Source organism: Myotis lucifugus, unplaced genomic scaffold, assembly GCF_000147115.1.
Source record: "Myotis lucifugus unplaced genomic scaffold, Myoluc2.0 scaffold_383, whole genome shotgun sequence".
Classification (NCBI taxonomy): Eukaryota; Metazoa; Chordata; class Mammalia; order Chiroptera; family Vespertilionidae; genus Myotis; species Myotis lucifugus.
The window spans coordinates 693743-708230 of NW_005871431.1; the positions used below are offsets into that span (position 1 = coordinate 693743).

General features: G+C 51.8%; 1 protein-coding gene across 1 annotated transcript; it reads right to left on the reverse strand.

Annotated features, from left to right (window-relative positions):
• Positions 1-9874: 9874 nt before the first annotated feature.
• Positions 9875-11936, reverse strand: CFD (complement factor D). The gene is made up of 5 exons (XM_014467204.2): positions 11784-11936; positions 11099-11255; positions 10843-10993; positions 10448-10705; positions 9875-10094 (listed from the first exon to the last, which is right to left on the reverse strand). The coding sequence occupies exons 1-5, from the start codon at positions 11839-11841 to the stop codon at positions 9897-9899; spliced, it is 822 nt and encodes a 273-aa protein (XP_014322690.1). The 5' UTR covers positions 11842-11936; the 3' UTR covers positions 9875-9896.
• Positions 11937-14488: the final 2552 nt, after the last annotated feature.

The following is a 14488-nucleotide window of genomic DNA, read 5'->3' on the forward strand; positions in this document are numbered from 1 at the left end:
TTCTCAAGTGTGGCTTTTGGAGCCTCATCAGCCAAGCCTGATGCGGGGGGTGGAGCAGGTGAAGACATGGCCTGAAGCCTCAGGTTGGTGCCCAGGGGCTCCACTTTCTCTCTCTTGGAGCCTAATGGTGCATCCCAGGAAGTGGGGCCTTTCACAGCTGGCTCTATCCATGCCGTGTGCTGAGACAGACCTAGGTCTGCCCACGTCTTGTGGCTCAGGTGCCGACTTCCCCAACCTCCAGACCCCTGGGCTCCCCAACTCCCAGATGCCCCTGGTCATAGTTCAGAGGGTCCAGGGCATTTTGAATGTTGGGCCTTTAAAACGTCCTATGTGAGCCCTGGCTGTTGTGGCTCAGTTGGTTGAGTGTCATCCCATGGACCAAAAGGTTGCAGGTTCAATGCCTAGGTTGCAGGCTCAATCCCTGGTATGCAGGAAACAGCTGATTCGTGTTTCTTTCTCTCTCCCTCTCCCTTCCTCTCTCTCTAAAAACATTTTAAAAAATAATAAAATGTCCCACTTGAACCTGTTGGGTGTCCAGCGGTTGCTGCTGGTAACCCCAGCCAGGCATTTTCCTCAGTTTCCTCACCTGTATCTACCGATGTACCTGCTCATGCAAGTGGCTCTGACCCAGGTGGCCCAGTAAACGTTCAGCTGTACAGGGTGGCAGGTGCTTGGCCATGTGGTGGGCATCACCCAGCAGGGCCCCCCAAGTCCCACCCAATCCTGGCTTCCCCTCCCCCATCGTGTTTCTGGGCAGTTCTGTCTCTATGTGCCCATATGTGTGCTCTCTTGCTCTGTCAGCATTTATGGAGCGCCTAGTGTATGCCAGCACAGGGGTCCCGAAGGGAGCAGCAGGCTGGTGAGGGTAAGGACTGTGCCTGGCCTGCCCTGTTTCTCTGTAGGTGGGTGGGTGTCTGCCTCGTCTGTCTTTGAGTGTGTGTCTCTCTTCTTGCTCTATTTGTCTCTCCCACCCAGCCTCCAACCCAGAGCTGCTCAGGTTCCCACCCCCTGCCACCAGCAGGCACTTCCTCTGATTATGTCCCCTCTCCCCCTCCCCCCAGCCCCCCGAGGAAGATGCAGTGGCCTGCCTTAGTGGTAATTGGTTCTCATGTTTTTCTTCTGGAAGCTCAAGGGAAGCAGGCCGGGCGGGCACCCCACAGGAGGTAATGCCTTCACCACTGCACAGGCGCTTTTTGGCCTCTCAGGATGGCGGGAGCTCAGGGAGCCCCTTACCTGGGCTGGGGACATGTTGAAAACCCACCTACCCATGGCTACAGGACTCAGACAGTGTCTAGTCCTAAGTGTGACCAGTGTGGTCTAGCTGGTGCTCTCCACAGGGGCTTGGAGCTCTGAGCCAGCAGCGGGAAGGGAAGGGGAAGCTGGCCCTTGGCCAGATGAGGGCTGCTGGCCATCACTCCCCACTGCCCTCAGTGAAATGGGGATCCCCCAGGGCAGTTCTCTGGGGGAGGCACACCTGGCTGAGGGGTCACTGCCCGAGGGACGGAGCCATCATGAGCCAGTGGAGGAAATGTCTGTAAATCACTTGTTCTAACTAAGAATTAGGAGCAGATTCATGGCTGTTTGGGAAGTAGGAACAGTTGGCCTTCCCTCCTCAAAGGTGTTTCCCCAGGTCTGTCCCACCCAAACCTCACCCGTGACTCCATTTCGGTGCCATCTGCGTGTTGAGGTGGGTGGAGTCCTTTTACTGTCATGTCATCTGCACCTCATTTGGCCACGTACCTACTCAGAGTCTCCCCGCCCGGACCCAAGTGGAGTGAAGACGCCTGCACGTGACCCCAGGTCACCTGGACGTGGTGGAGGAGGGGCAAGCCACCTGCCTCCCGATTCCCAACCCGCAGAAGCTGAGCACAAGTGACATAGGGGCTCCATGTCAGTAAGTCCAGGGGGTCTGTTTTGCAGCGGCCACCAGAACACCTCGTAACTTGCTCTGTGGGCCTAGTGGGCAAAACGTGCCAGGCTGCCCGGGAGCATTGGCTAATGGAGGGCACATGGGGTAGCCTGCCTGCCATGGGCCCCTAGAAAGAATGTTGGGGGGGAGCATCTGCAGATTAAGATGTCCTGTTGCCCCCCAACCTGTCCCCCACCTGGAGTCATCGGGATGCCCAGTTCACACAGTTCATGGTTCCTGCCTCTGGGGTCGACAATGACAGTGACTGTAGCAGGAAGAGCTGTTCAGCCCGTCAGGCTGCAAGTGTTCTCTGTGCACCGAGTCCTCAGCCTCCTTAGGGCCAGCGGCCCTGGGCCTGGTTATGGACGAGGAAACCAGGGCCTCAGCGGCTGCGAGGCTGGAGCCTGTGCCTTGGGTTTGGAAGATACTCATCCCTTCTCGATTTGGTGTCCACGGTGCTCCCAGGCCTCCAGCCTTCCTCTCCTCACAACCCACCTCCTCCTCCCAAACATCTCCGGAACCTGTGGCTCCCATTGACCTCAGGATGGGGGTGAACCTCCTGTGACCCCCCCAAGGCTGCACCCCCTTTCGCCTCTCCCCATCCCCCTTCCAGGTGGAGGAAGCCTGGCCCAGCTTCATCAGTCATCAGCCCCTGGACAGGGAACAGTCCATCTGTAACCTCCACCAGTGTTGTCAGATAAAAGGCAGGTTGCCCAGTAAATGTGAATTTCAGATGAACAGTGAATACTTTCTTTTAAAAAAAAAATATTTTATTGATTTTTTACAGAAAGGAAGAGAGAGGGATAGAGAGTTAGAAACATTGATCAGCTGCCTCTTGCACACCTCCTACTGGGGATGTGCCCGCAACCAAAGTACATGCCCTTGGCCAGAATCGAACCTGGGACCTTTCAGTCCGCAGGCTGACACTCTATCCACTGAGCCAAACCGGTTAGGGCTGAATACTTTCTTGGTGTAAGTCTGTCCCAAGTGTCACCTGGGACAGATAAAATATGAAATGTATTTGGTTTCTGAAAGTCCCATGTAACTAGCCAGCCTGTGTTTTCATTTGCTAAATCTAGTCATCCTCCTCCCTCCCCATTTCCAAGCCACTCCCTGGCATCATCACTTCATTCAGGAAATGCCTATTGAGTGACAGCCTTGGGTGCAGATGACCAGCAGTGACGTCTCTCGTTCCCTTTATCAGATGTGCACAACTCCTTACGAAACTCATGAGCGTGCTGAGGAGGACCTCACACCGTCATAGGAAAGCCTGATCAGTCAGATCCCAGGCAGCAGAACACATGACCGGCTCGTATGAGCAGGACTGGGAGTCAGCTGTGTCCACAGCGCCCAGCCCAGGGCCAGGCACACGGGATGAGCTCAATAAACTCTTGTGCATAAATTAATGCTCCATGTACAAAAACAAAACCCTCCCACAGGTCCCAATCCCAACTGCCCATCCCCAGTGGGGCACCCATCTTCACCTTTTAGACCCTCCTTCTCTTTTTCAACAAAAGGGAAGTCATGAATGCCCTTGGGGACTAGGCTTAACTAGTGGGGCTTTAATGGCCCCACATCCAGGCAGGAGAAGGGGCACAGGGCCTGGGGGCCTGGGTTCTGCCCTCTGTCACCTCCCTGTCATTGCCCAGAAGGAGGGCAGTGAAGGGGGTGGGAGCAGGGCAGAGCTGTGTGGCTGCTCAGGGACACCCATCAATCTCTTTCTATGACCCTCTCAGCCCAGGGAATGACAGTGAACACAGGGGCCGTGGCTCTGGGTTCGAATTCAGACTTTGCCCAGTAGCTTCTGTGTGACCACGTGAACTCTCCCAGCCTATTTTCCAATTTGCGACATGGCCATAAAGCACGACTTTAGAGTCTCTGTATACCTAGATCTCAGCCCAGAGCAGGGGCTTGCACACATAGGCCCTCACAGTCCATTTGGGAAGCAAAAGGAGAGCTGGACACTAGCCAGACCAAGGGGACAGGCTTCCTGTCTATTGGTAGGGAGGGGTAAGGGCGCCACCGTGTGGCCAAGGCATGGAGAGGTGCCTGGCAACCAGCCCCTCATGAATGGTGTCCGATCTCCCCACTTTTCCCCTTCACCACAAGGTCCCCCCAACCAGGTTCACCACCTTTCAGCCCTCCTGTCACCTCCTGGCACCGCATTACTGGTGCAGGTACTTTTATTTGCGGATTCCGCCACCCCTGGGTCTGGCTTGTCTGTGTCCTGCAGTGTGTGCTCTAATGGCAGCAGCAAGGGAGCAGCTGAACTCACCTAATCAGAGGCCGAAGAACCATGGGGCGGCAGGAGCTCTATTCAGGGGATTTGGCCTGCAAGGTCAGCACAGGAGGCTCCCAGCTACACTGCCTGGAGCCTTCTGCCTCTGAACAAAGGGACAACGGGGCTGGTGGCACCTGCACACCTAGCCTCCCTGCCAGGGAGTCACTCAGGTCCACAGGCCGGAGCCCCAGGTGTTGTAATGCCTGCCCAGCTCCAACCAACTTCCTAAACTGCAAAACCCACAGGTAACACCTACACAGTGGTCGCTTCTATGCCAGACCACTTTCTAAACGACAAAGGAGAGAGAGAACGTACAGAGAAGATTGGAGAGTGAACTGCAGGAACTCTCCCAGATGGCGGGGTCAGCGGGGCCATGAGTGTCATTGTTTACATCCCTCTGCCTCTAGAAGGCCGCAGAAGCTCTATCCGCGGACTTTGGTCTGCCTGCAAGGTCGCCTTCGAACAAAGCAAGCAAGCAGGATGAACAGGGCCTCACCACACTCACCTGGCCTGCCTACCCGGGCCACTCCAGCTCAGTGGCCAGTGCCCACACCTTTGGCTCCCACCAGCTTCCCAAAACCAGCGGCGCATGCTGACCAAACAGCGGCCGCTTCTCCATCAGGCCACTTTATCGAGACTGGGAGAGACAGCTACTTTGTCTAATTGATATTTTTTAAAAATCACATAGAAAGCAAACAAAATAAATGACAGAATATCTCTAAACTGAAGGAACAAGAAAAATCTCCAGAAAAAGGTAAATAATTTAATAATTTGCCCGATAAGGAATTCAAAGGAGATGCCCTAGCGCAGTGATGGCGAACCTTTTGAGCTCGGCGTGTCAGCATTTTGAAAAACCCTAACTTAACTCTGGTGTCGTGTCACATATAGAAATTTTTTTATCTTTGCAACCATAGTAAAACAAAGATTTATATTTTTGATATGTATTTTATATATTTAAATGCCATTTAACAAAGAAAAATCAACCAAAAAAATGAGTTCGCGTGTCACCTCTGACACGCGTGTCATAGGTTCGCCATCACTGGCCTAGGCAGTGGTTCTCAACCTTCTGGTCCTTTAAATACAGTTCCTCATGTTGTGACCCAACCATAAAATTATTTTCGTTGCTACTTCATAACTGTAATGTTGCTACTGTTATGAATCGTAATGTAAATATCTGATATGCAGGATGGTCTTAGGCGACCCCTGTGAAAGGGTCGTTTGACCGCCAAAGGGGTCGCGACCCACAGGTTGAGAACCGCTGCCCTAGATGGACAGGGCTGGCTTAAAACCTTTCACTAAAGAAGTTATAGAGGGAGGACTGGAATGAAAGGAAGGCTTTTCACTTTCTACCTTCTATGTTGCTTAGGGAATTTTTTAAACCACGTGCATATATATATTTTTTTACTTAAAAAGAAACAATTCAGTAAATGCGCTCTCCCAGTAGAGAGAGGAGAGAGAGAGAAGAGATCACAGAGAGGAACGAGAAGGAGAGAAAAGAGAAGAGAAGAAAAGAAGAAGCAAAGGAGAAGGAGAAGAGAAGGAGAAGGAGAAGGAGAAGGAGAAGGAGAAGGAGAAGGACACGCAGACGCAGCAGGAGAAGGAGAAGAGAAGGAGAAGGAGAAGGAGACGGATTAAGATGATGATGAAGGAGGAGGAGGAGGTGGTGGTGGTGGAGGAGGAGGAGGAGGAGGAGGAGGAGAAGAAGGAGAAAAAGAAGGAGAAAAGAAGAGGAAGTTATAGGCTTGTCTACTACTCACCATGACCTGCCCACTTAGGAATTTATAATCAGGCCACCCTATGAGGTTACTTTCCATAGGACCCCCTTTCCCCCCTCCATAGTACATAATTAAATTTGGTTTTCTCCTGTTAACCTGTCTTATGCCAATTTGATTAGACCAGCCAAAGAGCCTAGAAGAGTAGGAGGAAAATGTTTCTGCCCCTTAATTTGAAATATTGAAAAGATGCACAGAATATAAGTTTGTGATATTCATGCATTCTTTCAACAAATACATACTGAGAACCTCTTAGGAACCAAGTATATAACAGAACAGAGTGATGTTTAAGTAGTATGATGCACTGACACAAAGAAATGTGACATGATTATTAAAATACTAACTAGAAATACTCATAGGAAAGTGCTCATGAAACAGGGTAAGGTAGAGCACACAATTTTATAGAGACTATGTAAAACAATATACAAACTGTAAATTATAATAAGTCCACTAAAAAAAAGATTTCAAAGGAGTGGTCATAAGGATGCTTTCCAAACTTGAGTAAAATAGAGGAACTTAGGGAGAACTTCAACAAAGAATTAGAAAGTATAAGAAAGAGCCAAGCAGACCTAAAGAATACAATAACTTGCCCTAACCGGTTTGGCTCAGCGGATAGAGCGTTGGCCTGCGGACTGAAGGGTTCCAGGTTCGATTCTGGTCAAGGGCATGTACCTTGGTTGCGGGCACATCCCCAGTAGGGAGTGTGCAGGAGGCAGCTGATCGATGTTTCTCTCTCATCAATGTTCCTACTCTCTATCCCTCTCCTTTCCTCTCTGCAAAAAAAATAAATTATATATATACACACTGAGTGGCCAGATTATTATGACTGGTCAGATTATTATGACCACCCCATCAGTACTTTGTTGGGCCACCTTTTGCCATCAGTACTGCGGTGATTCTTCTTGGCATTGACTCCACGAGATGCTGAAAGGTGATGCGAGGAATCTGACACCATGCCTGATGAATAGCACTGTCCAGTTCTGTGAGATTTGATGGTTGTGGAACCAGCTGCCTGATGGCTCTTTTAACTTCATCCCACAAATGCTCAATTGGATTGAGATCTGGTGATTGTGGGGGCCACCCAAGCAAGGTAAAGTCTCCCTCATGTTCTTGAAACCATTCCTGCACAATACGAGCACCGTGGCATGGCGCATTGTCTTGTTGGAAGAAGCCATCTCCATTGGGATACGCCATCAACATGATAGGATGAACTTGATCAGCAACAATACTTAGGTACATTGTGCTATTCAGACATTTATAATGGTCTGGCCCTCTAGCAACTTCAGCGTGAAATTATAGCTAATTTGCCTACAAACGTCAGGTGGTCATAAAACCACATTAGCAGGAATTAACAGCAGATTAGCTAACACAGAAGAATGGCTCAGTGGCCTGGAAGACAGACTAGTGGGAAACAACCATTCAGAACAGAAGAAAAAAATAATTGAAAAACACAAGGATAATTTAAGGGACTTCTGGGATAGCATCAAGCACTCCAACATTCACATTATAGAGATCCCAAAAGGAGAAGAAAGAAAGAAAACAACAGAGACTTTACTTAAAGATATAATGGCTGGGCCCTGGCCAGGTAGCTTAAATGGTTAGAGTGTCTTCCGGATATGCCAAGGTTGCGGGTTCGATCTCTGGTCTGCAGGGCACATACAAGAATCAGCCAATGAATGCAGGAATAATAAATAAGAGGAACAACAATCAATGTATTTCTCTCTAATAATTTTTTAAAGGAAATAATGCCTGAAAACTTTCCTAATCTGGGAAAGAAAGCAGATATCATGGTGCAGGAAGCACAGAGAGTTCCAAACAAGATGAATCCAAAGAGACCCCACCAAGACATGTTGTAGTTAAAATGGCAAAAGTTAAAGATAAAGAGACAATTTTCAAGGCAGCAAGAGGGAAAAAAAGAATTACATACAAAGGAAATCCCATAAGGCTATCAGCTGATTTCTCACAAAAATAAATTAAAAATGGATTAAAGACTAAAATGTACAACCCCAAATCATAAAACTAGAAGACATAGGCAGTAAACTCTTCTACATCACTCTTATCAATATCTTTTTGGATATGTTCCCCCAGGTAAGAAAAACAAAAGAAAAAATAAACACGGTACTACATCAAGCTAAAAAGTGTTGCAGCCCTAGCAGGTTTGGCTCAATGAACGTTGGCCCGTGGAGTGAACGGTCCAGGGTTCAATTCTGGTCAAGGCATGTACCATGGTTGCAGGTTCCCCAGCCCTGGTCGGGGTGCATGTAGGAGGCAACCAATCAAAGTGTCTCTCTCACATCGATGTTTCTCTCTGTCTCTCCCTCTCACTTCCACACTTTCTAAAAATCAATGGGAAAATATCCTCAGATGAGAATTAACAAAACAAAACAAAACAAAAACAAGTTTTGCACAGCAAAGGAAACCATCAACAACAAACAAAGACAACTTACTGAATGGAAGAAGATATTTGAAAATGATTTATCTGATAAGGTTTTAATATTCAAAATATGTAAAGAACTCATATAACTCAACATCATAAAACAAACAATCCAATTAAAAATTTGGCAGACCTGAATAATAATTTCTCCAGAAAGAACATACAGTTGGCCAACGGACATATGAAGATGCTCAGCGTCACCAATCATCAATGTGAATCAAACCCAAAATAAGAGCCCTGGCCAGCGTGGTTCAATGGTTAGAATGTTGGCCTGCACAAGGGAAGGTCTCAGGTTCTATTTCTAGTCAAGGGCACATACCTGGGTTGCAGGTTCCATCTCTGCCTGCCCCCCTCCCCCAGTTGGGGTGAGTGTGGGAGGCAACCAATAGGTGTGTCTCTCTCACATTGATGTTTCTCTCTCTCTCTCTCTCCCCCCCTTCTCCACCCCCACCTTCCTCTCTTCCACTCTCTCTAAAAGAATCAATGGAGCCCTGGCCGGTTTGTCTAGGTGGATAGAGCGCTGGCCTGCGGACTGAAGGGTCCCAGGTTCAATTCCAGTCAAGGGGCGTGCAGGGGGCAGCTGATCAGTGATTCTCTCTCATCATTGATGTTTCTATCTCTTTCTCCCTGTCCCTTCCTCCCTGAAATCAATAGAAATATTTTTTAAAAAAATAAAAAATAAAAGAATCAGTGGAAAAATATCCTCACTCCTCGAGTGAAGATTAAAAAAAACCAAACAACACAATGAGACACCACCTCATACCTGTCAGAATGGCTCTCATCAATAAATCAACAAACATGCCCTGGCCAGTGTGGCTCAGTTGGTTGGAGAGTTGCCCCATGCCCTCGAAGGTCACAGGTTTGATTCCCAGGGGCGCATATGGGAGGCAATCAATCCATGTTTTTCTCTCACATTAATGTTTCTCTCTCTCTCCCCCTTCCTACCTCTCTAAAATCAATTCAAGAAAGTGGTTGTAACAGGATTTTAGAAAAATAATAATAAATCAACAAACAGCAAGTGTTGGTGAGGTGTGGAGAAAAGGGAATCGTCGGGCACTGTTGGTGGGATTGTAAACTGATATAGCCACTGTAGAAAACAGGATGGAATTTCCTCACATTAAAAATAGGGCTGCCGTATGGCCCCGCATTCTGGATATTTAGCTGAAGACATTTACATCCCTGTGTTCATTGCAGCATTATTTACAATAGCCAAATACGAAACAACCTAAGCGTCCATCGATCGACAAACGTATAAAGAAAACGTGATGCATAGACAATGGAATATTACTCAGCCACGAGAAAGAATGAACTCTTGTTATTTGCAACAGCGTGGATGGACCTAGTCCGAGAGGGGATTACGCTAAGTTAAACAAGTCAGACAGAGAAAGACAAGTACCATATAGTTTCACGTATATGTGGGATCTTAAAACGAATGAATAAACAAAATAGAAAGAGAAAAAAATGAAAATAAAGTCTGATGGGATGCAGGAGTGAATGACTTTATTGCTCCTCCTGCCCCTGCCCCTCAGGTTCCCCTTCGGAGACCGCGCTTCCATCCATAACGCTATCGATCCAGGCCGCGTAGCTCCCCACCCGGGTGTAGATGCCCGGCTTCTTGCGGTTGCCACACACGCGGGATCCTGAGGTGACCACGCCTTCGGCCACGCCGTTGCACACGAGAGGGCCCCCAGAGTCACCCTAGGTGAGAAAGGGCCGTGAGGGGGTGTTTATCCCCCCCCCTCAACCCCCCAAGAGTCCCCACCCTCTCCAGTGTCACGCCTGAGCTCGACCCCTGCAATTCCCGCTCCTCCCTCCAGCCCAAACCTGACTCCCCGCCCCCCGTGTGTCAATCTCCCCAGGCCCCACCCACCATTGCAGGCCCCCATCCACTAAGTCCCTGCCCTCCAAACCCCACACTTCAATGCCCCGCCCTCTCCCAGCCCCACCCCTCTTATGGGGCCCACCTTCCGAGGCCCCGCCCTATTGCCCTCACCCTCAGGGTCGCCCCTCTTCAGCGGGCCCTGGTCCACCCGGCCCCGCCCCGCCCACACCTTGCAGCTGTCCCGGCGGTGGCTCTCGGCGCACATCATGCGCTCAGTGATTGTGCCGTCGTGGTATATGCGCAGGTTGCAGGTTGCTCGGTCCATCACGGGCAGGAGCAAGTGCTGCAGGCGGTCGGGCCGGCGGCCCGTGTGGCTCACTACGCCCCAGCCGGCCACGTCGCAGCGCGTGCCAGCGGCCACCTCGCGGTCCTCGTGCTGCCAGGGCAGGAGCTTCACGGCGGGGCCCAGAGTGGCGTTCTCAGACAGCTGCGGGTGGGGGGAGGCGGGTGTCAGGGCTGCAGGGAGAGGATGCAGCAGGAGGGACTGTGGCTAGACGCTGTGGGGACCGGCAGGGGGAGGTGGGCACCAGGGTGGGGGGTCGCGTGCAGCCAGGCTTGGCCGACCTGCAGCAGGAGGAGGTCGTGGTCGATGGTTTCCGGCCGGCTGCCCGGGTGGGGCACTGCTCGGGACACATTATACCGGCGCTTGGAGAGTTCAGGCTGCGACAGGGAGTGCGCGCCTAGGAGCACCGTCACCGTCTCATTGGGCCTGGAGCTGGGGCAGGGGTCCATGTCAGATCCACGTCCCCACCCCCACCCGGTCACATCCCCGGCTCCGTGCCCCCGCCACCACCCCACCCCCACCACCACCACCACTCACACGTCCTCCAGACAGTGCGCTGCGCTCAGCACCCACTGCTCAGCCACCAGGAAGCCGCCGCACACGTGCGTGCCGTTCACCTGCACCGACGCCATGTAGGGCCGCTCGTGGGGCTTGGCCTCGCTGCCGCCCAGGATCCGGCCCCGGGGCTGTGCCACTGGGTGCAGGCAGGTGGGCGTGAGGACTCCACGGGTGTGGCAGCCCAGCCCTCAGAGGCCCCCTCAGGTCACCCCAGCCCCCCTCAGACCTGGAATTTCATCATTGGAGCCCCCACCCCAGGGTCATCAATTCAGCTGCCTGGGGGAACAATAGGGAGCAGCACAATAGGGAGCAGCAGGGTCCGGGCAAATTCCATTCTATACACGGAGCCTAACAGTTTTGATTTAAACATAAGAAAAGTGGCGTAGACCAAACCAACACTCCTGGCAGCCACTGAACACGCGGGCTGCGGGTTCTCACTGCAGAGCTGCGCGTGCTCACTGCGGGGAAAGCTTGCATTTCAGACCCAAGTTTTGAGAATCCCCCGACTTTCAGAGCCTTCCATTCACCTGGGCGCTGCCCCCTTTCTGCCTATCTGGTGGGGCTGGGGGACAGTCCTTTCTGCCTGATGGAGGGGGCCCCATGGCTGACCACCCCGCAGCCTGGTGCCCCCCTGCTGTCAGCCCAGTCCCAGGTCCACTCTCACCACACAGGGCCACTCCTAGGAGGATCAGAGCCGCCAGGCGCACGGAGAGGTCTGTCATGGTGCTGCTGTGGCCTCGACACTGACCAAGGCGGGGCCCTGGGACACTCTTATGAGAGGGGGAGGCGGGGCGGCTCCCACTGGCCCTATCTGCCCAATGGCAGTGGCCCAGCTGGGTCAAGGGGAGCCCGCCAGTCTGCTTCCGCCCACCTCGCGCTGAGGTTATCTTCGGCTGGACTTTGCACCCTGAGGTCTGCCTCCTGCCTCTGGGTACCTAGCCCAGAGCTGACCCTGGTGTGGGGAGCAACCCCTCGGGATGCAGGAGCAGAGCCGAGGGATGGAGCCCCTCGAGCCCCCCAGCCAAGTCTCCCACAGTGTCCTTCCAGCCCTCAAGTTTCACAACAGCCGCTGGAGGCCACAGCGTGTAAACAACCCACTTCCTCGTGTTTTTCTTTTCTTTTTTTCCCCTGCACCTCCCTCCTTTTGTCTTCCTTCTCCAACTTGGAGGGGAAATTGGGTGGGGGAGGGAATAGGGTCACCCTACACCTTGTCGCCATTGCTGTGCCTCTGGGTCCTGACACCCCAACCAGTGGAATGTTGGAAAGGTTCTGTGTAGGGGCAGCTGGAAAGAGCGTGCCTTCAACAAGGAAATTTTAATGGGAAGTTCAGGTCTGCCTTCAGGTTTGGCGTGACCCAGGCGCCTTGAACAATGTCAGGTCTTTGCCGCTAGTTTCCCCCTTCCTCCTGGATGGCTTCTCTCCTCACCAGGCTCCCCTGTTGTGGCCCCAGGAACCCCAGACTCAGCCCAGTGGCTCAGTGGGCTCCTGCTCCAATTCCCCATGACACCAGTGTCCGCAGGCTGCCTCTGATTGGCTGAGCTTGGATCACAGGATCACAGGCCCCCTCCCAGGTTCTGAAGAGAAGAAAGGTGGCAGCAGGTGCTGGGACCAGAGGGGTGGGGCAGACCTTGAATATCCCCAGTGGGAACAGTGCACAATACTTTCCCCTCCTTTTTTTTTTTTATCTCCTCACAGCAGATTATTTCATACGTGTACAAAAGAATAGAAAATAACAAATGTGATCTGTTAGATCCTAACAGTTTCCTTATTAAAATCAGAAGTTCTGAATGAATGCCCATGAGGAGATGGGAGTCCGGATTATGTAAGAATGTTCAAAATTGCAACAAAATTTGGAAATGACCTAGGAAGATGGTGTGGTTCCATAAACAACCCTGATCATCTCCAGATGTCGTGTGGACAAGGGAAGGCCCCCTGGGTATAGCATTAAGTGGGAAAAGCAGGGCAGCTAGGCACCTTCCTGAGCAGCTGGCACCTGGGGGCGGCTGGGTAAGGGGAGCACCTGCAGGAAGAGCAGGCAGAGAAACAGCCAAGGCAGAGGCCCCGAGGGGAACCCAGGGGGCTGAGCTCCAGAGGGAGGGCGTTTGGGACCAGGGGACAGAGAGGGAAAGATTTATCCCAAACTAATGGTGTGTGTGTGTGTGTGTGTGTGTGTGTGTGTGTGTGTGTGTTGGGGTGTTACCTATTGTCACTCCGTTCATGTATTTGTTTGCTTGGGTGACTATCTCCGCCCCCATCATCAGACTCTAGGCTGCATGATGGCAGAGGCCATGCCTGTTGTGGTCCCCACCCGTGGCCCCAGAGGGCTCCTCATGGAACCAGGAAGACGAAAGAGGGTACAAGTCAGTCATGTCCCCCCACCCCCCAGGGCAGCAACTCCCACCGAGGCTGGGGGGTGCCTGGGGAATCTTCTGCTCTGCGCCTCCCCACTTGTCAGAGCGAAGGGCTGGGGAGTTGGGGGAGGGCTTGTCTCTGTCACCAGTGAGACCCAGTCCCTGGCTGCACCCTTCCCAGACAGCACTCACTCCTCCCCACAGGGAAGCAGAGGTTCAGAGGCAGCTGCCAAGTTGCCCAAAGTCAGAGCTGGGACTCGAACTCAGGCTCCTGAGAAGGGCTTTGCCTCTCTGCACCTCCGCTTCTTCTCTGTAACACATGGCACTGATGGGACCCGCCTCAGGGGCCGGAGATGAGCCAACACTTGCAAAGACTGAGGTTGATTCCTGCACCCAGTGAGCACTCAGCAAACACCTGCTACAGCGACTTGTGTCATGGCCACTTGTAACTCTAACTTAATCATGTGTGAATGCGTTTTATAGGGGGGAAACCAGAAATGGCAAGTGGCATCCTTTTGTGCCAGGAGGAGAAGGAACTTCTGACCCCAATGCCCTGGTTTTGCTGCCACCTGGTGGCAGCATACTTCTGAGATGCCCCAAACACTCTCCTGATTACTTTTTCTTTCTTTATTGATTAAGTTATTGCACATGTGTCCTTATCCCCACATTACCCTCCATCCCCCCACTCATGCCCTCACCCCCCTGTTGTCTGTGTCCATTGGTTAGGCCTATATGCTTGCATATAAGTCCTTTGGTTGATCTCTCCCCCTGACCCCCACCCTCCCCTACCTTTCCTCTGAGGCAGTGGTTCTCAACCTTCCTAATGCCGCGACCCTTTAATACAGTTCCTCACGTTGTGGTGACCCCCAATTTCATTGTTACAAATTGAACATAATTAAAGCATAGTGATTAATCACAAAAACAGTATGTAATTATATATGTGTTTTCTGATGGTCTTAGGCGACCCCTGTGAAAGGGTCGTTCGCCCCCAAAGGGGGTCGCAACCCACAGGTTGAGA